Source organism: Nuphar pumila, chromosome 2 (genome assembly GCF_984573655.1).
Source record: "Nuphar pumila chromosome 2, dmNupPumi1.hap1.1, whole genome shotgun sequence".
Classification (NCBI taxonomy): domain Eukaryota; kingdom Viridiplantae; phylum Streptophyta; class Magnoliopsida; order Nymphaeales; family Nymphaeaceae; genus Nuphar; species Nuphar pumila.
In genome coordinates this window covers 95262515-95274029 of record NC_143250.1, presented here as the reverse complement: position 1 = coordinate 95274029, position 11515 = coordinate 95262515, and the positions used below count along the sequence as shown (strand labels likewise).

General features: G+C 36.3%; 1 protein-coding gene across 1 annotated transcript; it reads left to right on the top strand.

Annotated features, from left to right (window-relative positions):
* The first annotated feature begins 1206 nt into the window (after window positions 1–1206).
* On the top strand, window positions 1207–10850 carry LOC149846222 (uncharacterized). Its single transcript, XM_089997886.1, has 7 exons — window positions 1207–1383; window positions 1498–1575; window positions 2504–2610; window positions 2874–2951; window positions 9715–9816; window positions 9940–10021; window positions 10638–10850. The coding sequence occupies exons 1-7, from the start codon at window positions 1260–1262 to the stop codon at window positions 10754–10756; spliced, it is 690 nt and encodes a 229-aa protein (XP_089854012.1). The 5' UTR covers window positions 1207–1259; the 3' UTR covers window positions 10757–10850.
* Window positions 10851–11515: the final 665 nt, after the last annotated feature.

Here is an 11515-nt window from a genome sequence, read left to right as displayed (position 1 = left end):
AACAACAATAGCAGTAATACAAGCAATAGGTTTAATTTGCCAAGCCCTTACTGGTGTTGACTTCACATTTATCGTGATTATCAACCCCACTTTTGCCTACACAACTTAAATGAATGGAAATTTCATAAACTATACATGCAATTTACAGCATTTCAGAAAAGCCATTATTTCCTGCTTGTGGACAAACATGATTACAATCACCCGGCAGATGTGCATAAGTTTATGGAGAATTTTCACTTTTTTCCATGTGTTTATCCAACATTTTGAACTCTTGACGTCCTATAAACAATTGGTGAGCTTAATGAGTCATCTAAGATATAAATGGTTCATATTGGGATCAGGTGTGGCCAATATGATAACTAATTGAATGTTGGCTAAAATGATTCAAATCTGAATGGTGAGAAACTAATATGAAATCTATTTTTTTACATGTAAATGAATTCGGATATCCATCAAACTCCAATATTTTCTCAGATACGATAGCAAAAAGATCAAAACCATATCCACATTATATTATAATTAGATAATGTTTTCGCTTACCAAATGCAACCAAACAAAATCAAATTCAGTCTGATATCAAATAAAATCCAGTTCATTGACATCCCCTAAACATGTTCTTTTCTTCAATTAGGATGAGGATGACAAGATTAAATGATTCTCACAAGCTCCATCATGATTCATGCCTACTGTAAATTGCAACTAATATGCTAATTGTCAAGGAACGTGATCCAGACCCAAGCACGGTGGTCCAACCCTATCAGGATCCCACAACCAAGGGAGTCCAAGTCCTGAAAGGTTCCTCCAGGGTGGATGGTCCTAAGAGACTTGCATAAGGTCTCCGAATGAAAATTTATAAGTTCAGCTCAATAAGATCATGAAAGAATGGAAAAAAATAATTCAAACTAAATGTAATGTTCTCTCCTAACGAGAGACTTCAACACAAATTGTAAACATATTCGGTAATGTACAATAAAAAGTATTACAAAAAACAAGTTTTATTGCGTTAATAACAGGTTAAAATCACATAAAAATCTGATATCGACAATGTAATAGCTTATTTGGTATCCCCTTATTTTCGGCAAGAGATTGGTCATTGAAAAATATCTCATTAAACTAACGATATTTTCAAAATATCTGCGATATTTTCGATATACCACCGAGTTTAACGGGCACTTCTTGCTAGCGCGAGGCTTCTCCACGTTCACCCCATCGCCAAGGAAACCCCTATCGCCTCTATCTCTACGGGCGTGTGCTTGAAAATGGCGGGTCTCCAATTCTCTCTCAATCTCTCCTTTCGCTCTGCAACCGTTCCACCCTCTTCAAGGCTTCAATTTAGCTCATCTCTCTCCTTCCCCAAGTTAGCCACCCGCCTCAAAATCCCGAGTAAGATCACGAACTCCCATCGAATTCGTCTGTATTTCTTGGGAAAACGAGGACGCTTTCTCTTTTTGCTGCGTTTCCTTTGATGAGTAGCTAGAATTTCGTCTCTGTGTTCAGGAATAGTTGCCTTCACGAGCAATGACATCAAGGTGGGATCGAACATTGAAGTGGATGGTGCTCCCTGGCGTGTTATAGGTGTAATCCATGTTGCCCACCATGCTGCATTCTGTTCCATTTTTGTTATTCATTGTGTGGTCTTGGATTGTTGGTATTTTACTTTGAGTTTTCTTCACTACCGTCACTATCTCGAACATTCATTTGTCTCAGAATGGTGTGTAAGGGTGATGTAAAATTCGTGTATTCACAGTTTCAAAAGTAATGGCTAATTTTTAGGAAGTGAAAGTATGGTAGAAGTTAGAAAAAGTGGTTTCCTTGTTTTATGGAAATGGGACAGTGGTAGAAGTTATTAGACGTGGAGTAGTGGTTAGGTTATTTTCCTTTTCTCTCTTTATAAATAGAGCAATGTATTTGTTTTAAGTGTGTGAAAAAAATTGAAAAGTTATCTTTTTTTAGTTTCAAAGCTACCGTAGTATCAAGTGCATCTGTTTTACTTTTTACGTGACATCAACTATAGTAATTAGTTGATTTTACTAACATGGTGTTCATTATTTACATTGCTTAGTGTTTGTGATATTTTATGTTAATTAATTTCCCTCTTCAGTTTTGACTTTGAATCTTTTACTGTTTTATTATGGTTTAGGTCATCACCATCAACGAATTTTAGTCACTATAGTTGCCAATTGCAAAATTTTATTTTATTTTATTTTTCTCCTTTGGATGGTTAGGCTATTAATATGGTTCATTATAACTCTCACTGCCGTCATGGTTTATTTAGATGTTGGTGGTCGCAATAGATATTGCAATGCGGTGATGCCATCGACATAAGGCGTGGTAGCAGAGGCTGCTTTCATGCCACAAAATAACAAATTCTTATGTTTGCTACATTGTATCAGACTGTTTGATTAGCCATTTTCTTACTTGATAATCTGGGTTTCTTAGTTGTCTTTTTTCATTTTTCTGTTGGAATGGGAGACTTATTATATATTGTCTGTGGGTTATGAAGAATTTCTTCATGTAAAGCCTGGAAAAGGAGCAGCTTTCGTGAGGACCAAAATGCGCAACTATTTAACAGGAAACACAGTTGAGAAAACATTTCGTGCTGGAACTGCAGTAAGTTATATTCTCCGTTGAGCTGCAAGTGAATTTATACTTGGAATGTCTGTCTTTGGAATAGAATTCTAATTTGTTATTTCTTTTTGTGTTTGTTGTAATTTCTTATATGCAAAGTTTAGGAGCATTGGATATTGATATCCCCTATTTTTTTTTCCATCGGCACCTAGTTTGACTCTGTGTATGTGTGCACATACACGTGTGTGTGCATGCTTCTCCGATTAAATGATGAATTTTAACGGTTTTGTTTCTATTATTTTCAGATAGCTGAGGCAGACATTTTGAAGGAAACTAAACAGTATACATATAAAGATGGTTCTCAGTTTGTGTTTATGGATCTGGTACTCTTTATTCCTTTTATTATCATATTGCAGTTTTGTTTCTGGATATGATTCACCACAATCATTCACTTCTTTCTCTCATATCATCTAAGCTAATACTTTGCCTTATGTGACACTTGACATGCTTTTGCAGCATACTTACATGCTGTGCTCTACTAGATTTCTGTACCATGTGGAATCTTTTAACTGTATAATTGTAAATTAATGCTCTGTTGATGGAAATTTGTCTGATTATTTGTTTTGCCTAGTTATGGGCTACATTTGATGGTCAAGTTCAAATTGGGGTTTTTATTATCATTCCCTCCCATTGTTAGAGTAGGAATTATCCACGTTATCATTTTCAGTGGGATATGGATGAGATATCCATCAACCTGAAGAGAAGAAATTTTTTCTTCATGGTCATTTGGAGGAAACATATATACAGTGTCCAGCAAGGCATTCTGAAGGGAGAAGTATTCTAATTGATCCTCGCACTGATGTACTTCATCTCAGTATCATACATATTGAATTGAATCAAATATCAAATTTCTGCTATGATAGCTTCTATTGGGTAATTTATTCTTGATTTTGTTTATTTCCCTTGCTAATTATCAATCATATATTTTGGTTGTCGAGGGCTCGTCATCCTCTTATGTGCTGATCATATCATTCATAGGGTGCTAGCTCTAGACTATTCAGGAGAAGGGTACACTGTTCACAATCATTTTCAAGTAAAAGAGTTGGGTTCTCTTTGATATTTTCATTATAGAGGTTGCCGACTACCATTTACCCTGACCTTGACCAGATGATCATATCATTAATAGGGGCACTAGCTCTGGACTATTCAGGAAAAGGTACACTTTTCAGAATCACTTTCAAATAGAAGATTTAGTGCCTTTTTGATATTTCACTAGAGTAGTGTTTGCTGACTGCTGTTTACCCTGATCTTGAGCAGACATGATTTAACAAAATATAGCGATTGGTTTCAGGCATGTGCCTATTTCTTAGCACATTTCCTAATGATATCAGTGCCAGAGCAATATTTTGGCATTGTGAGAGCCCTATGGTACTTGTTGTTAAAATATGTATTCGTACATCTCTCTCTCTCTCTCTCTCTATATATATATATATATGTATAATACCCAATAGGGGTATTTATGTCTTTTCACATAGTTCTTTTATAAAACAACTATATTTCTTTTAAATTAGTTTTTTTAAATTCTTTTTCTTTTTTTTTTTCTTTTTTTGTAAAAGCCAAAAAGGGCCCCACCATAGTCATTGGGGCCACCAATGGTCACAAATGTGACCGTTGGGGGCTCCCAACGACTCCATGGGAGCCCCCTTTTGGGCTCTTCTTTTGAGGCTCTTGGCCCTCCTTTTTCCCTTGATTCTTTGTATAAACAGGGGTGAACCCCTTTGTATATTTTCATGCTTGAGAGCTCTCTCTCTCTTTCAATAAAGAGACTTCTATATTTTTGCCTATCTCAAGGCTTGTGTATGTGTTGTCCCTTTGTGGACTTGTCTATTGTCTCTTTTGTTTGTCCATTGTAGGACATTGCAAGTGCTTATAGCACTCTTTGTATTTCCGCATATCTCATTACATAGTATCAGAGCCACTCGGTTCTTAGAGGAGGAAGCGTGTTACACATATATCTCATCTAATGTCTCCCTTCTTCTTACTTCTTGGTGGCATTATGGAAGCAAAAATCGATCTATCTTTCAAACTCAATGAAAAGAATTACATGATGTGGGCATCGACAATGGAGAACAACCTCAAAGGCAAGAAACTTTGAGGGTATGTTATGGGTTCCATTCTGGAACCTAAATTTGGAGCTCACAAAGATCGAAGGTGGATAAAAAAAGGCTCTTGAGGGAGATGCTGGCCTCAAAGCCATTGAAAATCATCAAAAGAAAGTAGAAGATTGGGAAAGCAATCACGCAAAAATCCATGGCTCTTCAACAAATCCTTAAAGCTACTTCCTCCACGTTGGGTGCGGCCATTGCATCTACATCATCACCCGGTACGTACTCTTGGATCTTAGACTCCGGAGCATCTTTTCATATGACCCCTCATGAAAATGCTTTAATCGATGTTTGCACCAATTCAAAAAGCTCTTGTGTTTCTACAGTCGATGGAACCTTTTTGAAAATTTCTAGTATTGAAACTCTAACTCAAAAAATTCTCAAAATTTTTTTGTTCCAAAAGTTAGAGTTGTTCCAAAATTGAATTTAAACTTTTTTTCGGTCTCCCAAATTCTCGACCATGGATATGAAATATCTTTCTCATCTAATGGTTTCTTTGTGCAGGATCTCCGATCCGGGAAGCGGATTGGACAAGGCCATAGGAAGGGGGACCTTTACTATATGGATCATCTAAACCTTCCTACAAATTATTTTGTTCTTATGTCCAAGAGGAAAGTATTGAAACTTGGCATAAAAGGCTTGGTCATCCAAGCTATTAAAAAATGTATCTTTTTTCATTTGAAAACAAATTTTGTAAGGAAAAAGACATTAATTGGAAAGATTGTATTTTTGGAAAAATGAAGTCTATTCCTTTTCCAACTAGAACATTTCTTTCTTCAAGACCCTTTGAATTGGTGCACTCGGATGTTTGAGGTCCATCTCCGGTCATGTCTAAAGGGGGTTACTCTTACTATGTTACTTTCATCGATGACTTTACTCGATATGTTTGGATCTATTTCCTTAGTCATAAATCGGAAGTGTTTTTCTTCTTCAAAGAATTTCATATAAAAATTCAAAATCAATTTCAAAGTAATATATCTACTTTGAGAACCGATTCCGGTAGTGAATACTTGTCTAATGAATTCTAAAATTATTTAACACAAAAGGAAATTTGTCACAAAAAATCATGCCCTAGAACTCCACAACAAAACAGACTAGCGGAAAGAAAGCATAGGCATATTATAGAAACTGCTAGAACATTGTTTGTCTCTAGAAATATTCTGATTTTTTTTTTGGCCGAAGTTGTCCTAACCTCAACATACCTAATCAATAGAATGCCTTCCTCAAAATTAAAGAATGCTTTTTCTTATGAAAAACTTTTTAAATTCTCTTCCGATTTCAATCGTCTTCGCATCTTTGATTGTAAATGCTTTGTTCTCTTACATAAGAGAGATAAGTTGTCTCCAAAGGCAATTAAATGTGTTTTTCTAGGTTATGGGGAAAATAAAAAAGGATATAGGTGTTTTGATTTAAAAAATGACAAGCTTTATGTTTCAAAAGATGTAACTTTCTTATAAGATGAGAATGGTTTTAAAAAAATAAAAAAATCACATGAAATTAATTATATGTTTTTACATGATCTTATTGATGACATAAATGATGATTCTATGGATAATCTTGAGAATATAGAGGACACTTGTGAAGCGTTCAATTTTGATGTGTCACCTTCAAGTGATGGCACTAGTAATGAAAATATTAATGTTTACACCCAAAGAGATCAAGAAAGATCTATTAGTGCCTTAGAGAAATTCTCTCAAATTTCTGAATCTTCAGAAGAACCCCCCATTAGGCACTCTTCTAGAGAATGAATACCACCCAATAGGTTTGTACCCTATGAGTCTTTAGCACCCAATTATCGGGCATGTTTAATAACTTTACATTAATATTATGAACCCGTTCATTATAATCAAGTTAAGACTCTACCACATTGGATTGATGCAATGAAAATAAAATTAGATGCGCTAAAAAAGGCTAATACTTGAGAAATAGTCAAACTCCCTCCGCATAAAAAACTTATTGGATGTCGCTGAGTCTTTAAAGTTAAAACTAAAAGCGATGGTTCCCTAGAAAGATATAAAGCCAAGTTAGTAGCAAAGAGATATTCGCAGGAATATGGAATTGACTATGATGAAACATTCGCTCCTGTAGCCCGAATGACTAGTGTCAAAACTCTAATAGCTGTCGCATCAACCAAAAAATGGCCTATATATCAACTCAATATGAAAAATGCATTTCTAAATGAGAATTTAAATAAAGAAGTATATATGGATCCACTACCCGGAATTAATATTGGACAAGGTCAAACCCTTAAACTTTTAAAAGCCTTGTATGGTCTTAAACAAGCCCCCAAGGCTTGGTATGATCGTTTCAGTGATATCATAGTTAAATTAGGATTTCATTCATGTTATACTGACACTGCTCTCTTTGTTAAAAGTGTATGCACTAGTATTGTTATCTTATTACTATATGTGGATGACATGATTATCACTGAAAATGATCAAAATAGTATTGTTGATGTTAAAACCATGTTAAAAAATGATTTTGACATGTCTGATTTAGGCTTTCTTAGATATTTTCTTGGCATTGGAGTCATATATTCTCCTCGAGGATATATTTTGTCACAGATGAAGCTTCCTGCAAATATATGTTCTAAGTCTGGCATTTCAGATGATAAAAAAGTAGAGACTCCAGAGGTCATTAATGCCAAATTAAGGTTGGAGGACATAGTTCTTCTAGAAGATCTCACACCCTACAAACAACTCATTGGATCTCTCACTTACCTTACCATCACCAGACCAGACATCGCTCATGCGGTTCACTCTGCAAGCCAATTTCAGCATGCTCCTACAACTGTGCATATGAGCGCCGTGCTCCGGATCATCCGATACATCAAAAACACCATAAATAAAAGGCTATTTCTATCATCATCTTCTTTCTTAAATCTTCTTGCTTATACTGATGCAGATTGGGGAGGTAACCCTAATGATAGAATCTCAACTACCGGTTTTTGTGTCTTTTTAGGAGATTTCTTAATTGCCTGGAGATGCAAGAAGCAACAAAAAGTCTCACTCTCTTCTACTAAAGCTGAATACCGGGCTATGACAACCACAACAATGGAATTAGTTTGACTTCACAGTCTTCTCAAAGACATGGGGGTTGATATTGCTGGAGCTTCAAAGTTATGCTGTGACAACAAGAGTACCATCTATATTGCAAGCAATCACATCTTTCATGAGCGCACTAAACATATCGAGATGGACTGACATTATGTTCGAGATGAATATTTATGAGGAACAATTACTCTTCCATATGTCACTTCAGAATATCAGTTGGCAGACTTCTTCGCTAAAGCCCTTCCTGTTCCTCGCTTCATGTTTCTTCTTGGCAAACTTTTCGTCATCTCCCCGTAAAGTTTGAGGGGGGGTGTTAAATATATATATATATATATATATATATATATATATATATATACCCGATAGGGGTATTTATGTCTTTTCATATAGTTGTTTTATAAAACAACTATATTTCTTTTAAATTAGATTTTTTAAATTCTTTTTATTTTTATTTTTCTTTTTTTGTAAAAGCCAAAAAGGAGCCCCACCATAGAGTCGTTGGGGCGCCCAACGGTCACAAATGTGACCGTTGGGGGCTCCCAACGACTCCATGGGAGCCCCCTTTTGAGGCTCTTGGCCCACCTTTTCCCCTTGATTCTTTGTATAAATAGGGGTGAACCCCTTTGTATATTTTCATGCTTGAGAGCTCTCTCTCTCTTTCAATAAAAAGACTTCTATATTTATGCCTATCTCAAGGCTTGTGTATGTGTTGTTCCTTTGTGGACTTGGCTATTGTCTCTTTTGTTTGTCCATTGTAGGACATTGCAAGTGCTTATAGCACTCTTTGTATTTCCGCATATCTCATTACACTTGTTCCCTACCAAACCTAAGCATCTGTGTTGTCAATTAAATGTTAAATACCTAAATTCTTTATGGACAAATTATTTTGAGGCCGTCAAGCATATCCTTTGTAATATAAAGGGGGCATCTGTCAATGGTCTTGTTGGTCTCCTACTAAGTAATACTACCTACTGATTTTTATACCATTGGTAGTTAATTTCTGATGCCTATTGAACTGGTGGTTCATTTACTTTCCATCTTGGGATTTCATGGATGCTTACCATCTCATATTGTTGTTATCGTAGTCAGAAAATGCATGTTTACAAACTACAAAGGCTATCCATAATATGTTGTGGTAGCTTTTTAGTCTATGCATGCTGCTTTTTCACAACTTACAAGATTGCTTCTCATTCTTTACTGTATCCTTACAGTGACAAAGTTATCTCCATGATAAGACTAACCAGATTGAGATTCTCATTAATTGAAACTTTCTGTTTTCACAATTGCATTTATTATAGAAATAAGTTAATAGAAATGGAAAGCTTATGCTGCAGTATGAATTTTCTGGAACTGTCAGTATAGGGATTTGCCTATGAACACTATGGTGGCATCTGAAAAACATTTAAAAAAAGGTGCATTCTGTGATTCAGCAGGTTGGAAATAGGTACCTAATATGATATGCCTCACGAAATTGTTAATTAGCAAGAATTTTCCCATACTGTAGGTCAGCTAATAATTTTTTCTTTGAAAGACAGACGATGAATTGATTAAGAGACGCTAAAAACAATGAAGCTTTCCTATTTTTTATAATCATTGGTTTCATACTTACATTTTTGGGCATACTTACTAGTTACTATCCACTGCATGTATCATTAATCACATGAATGTGGGAATACTGGGTTATGTTGGAACTGATTATGCTGAAATGGTCGTTTTAATGAAGTTGACCAAAATTTTTAAAACCCTAAGTACTATTCGTGATCCTCAACCAATTTTTGTCAATTGAATATCAAGAATCACTGCTGGTATTGGCATTAAGATGGTCTAGATCCCTCTGTGATCTAGGAATTTATTTCAGATTCTTGTTGCAAAAAAAAAAAACTCACCCTTTAGCCCCTCGTAATCATTTCATTATTTGTGCTTTGCAGTCAACTTTTGAAGAAAGCCGTCTAAGTGAAGCTGATATTGGTGACAAAAAAAAATGGCTAAAAGAGGGACTGGACTGCATTGTGCTATCTTGGAATGGAAAGGCATGTCTGTTGCTTCCAATAATCTATTTTCTAAAGTATTGCAAGTCTTTGTTTGATCTAGAATCTACATCTCTTTGTGCTCTTTTTATTATTAGAGTAAAACTGACTGAGGATCTGGTTTAGGTTATTGATTGTGAACTTCCCATAACTGTTAAGCTTACTGTGGTTGAGGTTGACCCTGGACTAAGAGGCGACACAGCTCAAGGTAACTGTGTTTAAACTTGTTAGAATTTACCCATTTATGTTCAGGTAAAAGTGTTCTGCTGAATTGTTGGTTTACTCATAAATCCAGTTTGTAGTAAGACCATCTCTTCTGCACTGTATAAGATTTTCTGAAATTTCACGATGTTATCATAAGATTTTAGTTAAAATATCAACAATATTATCAAGCATAGCCAACTTGATGGTTTCAAAAACAAAAACAACCTCCCTTTTCTCTGTTTTGACAAATTAAATATGATTCTTGTTCATATTCCTTTTTTCTTTCTACATTTTTATAACTTTTACCTTCTTTTCTGTATTATTTTGGAAAGAAATCTAAAATCTGTTTTCTTATTTTTATTATTTTAAAATATTTTATTTTTTAACCACCAGTGTTTTTTCTGAGATTTATAAGAAAACCAAAAAGGTCATGAGGTATTTTAGCCCAAGAAATTTCCCATACCAATGTTGGTGACCATGGTTTAACCACATTGACTGTAAATCTTGTGGACCATGCATTCATCTTGCGTGCGGCCTTTGTGATTTAACATTTTTTTTTTCATTGTGAATGATGGATGTGTGTGTGAACCCATTTCCGATTTTCCTCGTGAGTGTTGCAGGTGGATCAAAACCGGCAACTGTTGATACAGGTGCTGTTGTAAACGTGCCACTATTTGTGAACATTGGTGATGAGATTTTGGTGGACACCAGAACTGGGCAGTACATGAGCAGGGCCTAAAAGGAGATTTTTGATACCATGTTTCTCCTTACCCTCTGAGTGTATAATGAAAATTCTTTTTCAATTATTCAAGAATTCAGCAGTTTTACCCACATACTACCGCATACTCGCTCACCAAAATCATGGAAAATGTTCAAAATGAACAAATTTCAACTGGGTATGTATTTTCTGAGAGAGTTTTGTAAATTTACCGGGATTGACATGCTACATGGAAAGAATCAGGTCCTCATATCAGGCTAAATAGGATCTAATCTCTCCTATTCCAAATCCACTTTTTACTTCACCACACATCCCACTTTCCCCTGTTGAAGAAAACCGTAGCCTGGTCAGCTGCGGAGCAGGGTGGGGGAGGATGGAAGTGGAGACGGAAGCAGAGACGAACGGCCAACCGGATGACCTTCAAAAGCTCGATGGTGGCCGGCCTCCCCCGAACCAGGGAGATGCCAACCAACCTCTGCATAATCCCAATGGTTTCAACCGCCCCATACCCGCCTTTACTTCCCCACCTACTACCGGGGGCAGACTGCAGATTTAGGAATTTAAGCTAAGGTGAGCACAAATGCACAATCACTCTGGAATAGGCTTACCGGGAAGGCAGAACAGCAGAATAGAGAGAGTGGGGGCTTGGGCTGCCTGGATGTGGGGTCATGGCAGGGAGGAGACCAGAGTAGGGTCGTGGGGAGGGTGGAGCCACGGAGGGCCGGAGAGAGATTTCAGGGAAAGCCGAAAGGAGACCTTATGGCTGTCGGGCGGTGCACC

Excerpts from the sequence above, each read along its gene's own strand:
- LOC149846222 (XM_089997886.1), top strand. The coding sequence starts at position 1,260 with ATGGCGGGTCTCCAATTCTCTCTCAATCTCTCCTTTCGCTCTGCAACC. Across the intron at positions 1,576-2,503 it reads TGCTCCCTGGCGTGTTATAG|AATTTCTTCATGTAAAGCCT; the intron begins GTGTAATCCATG and ends TGGGTTATGAAG. Across the intron at positions 2,952-9,714 it reads AGTTTGTGTTTATGGATCTG|TCAACTTTTGAAGAAAGCCG; the intron begins GTACTCTTTATT and ends TGTGCTTTGCAG.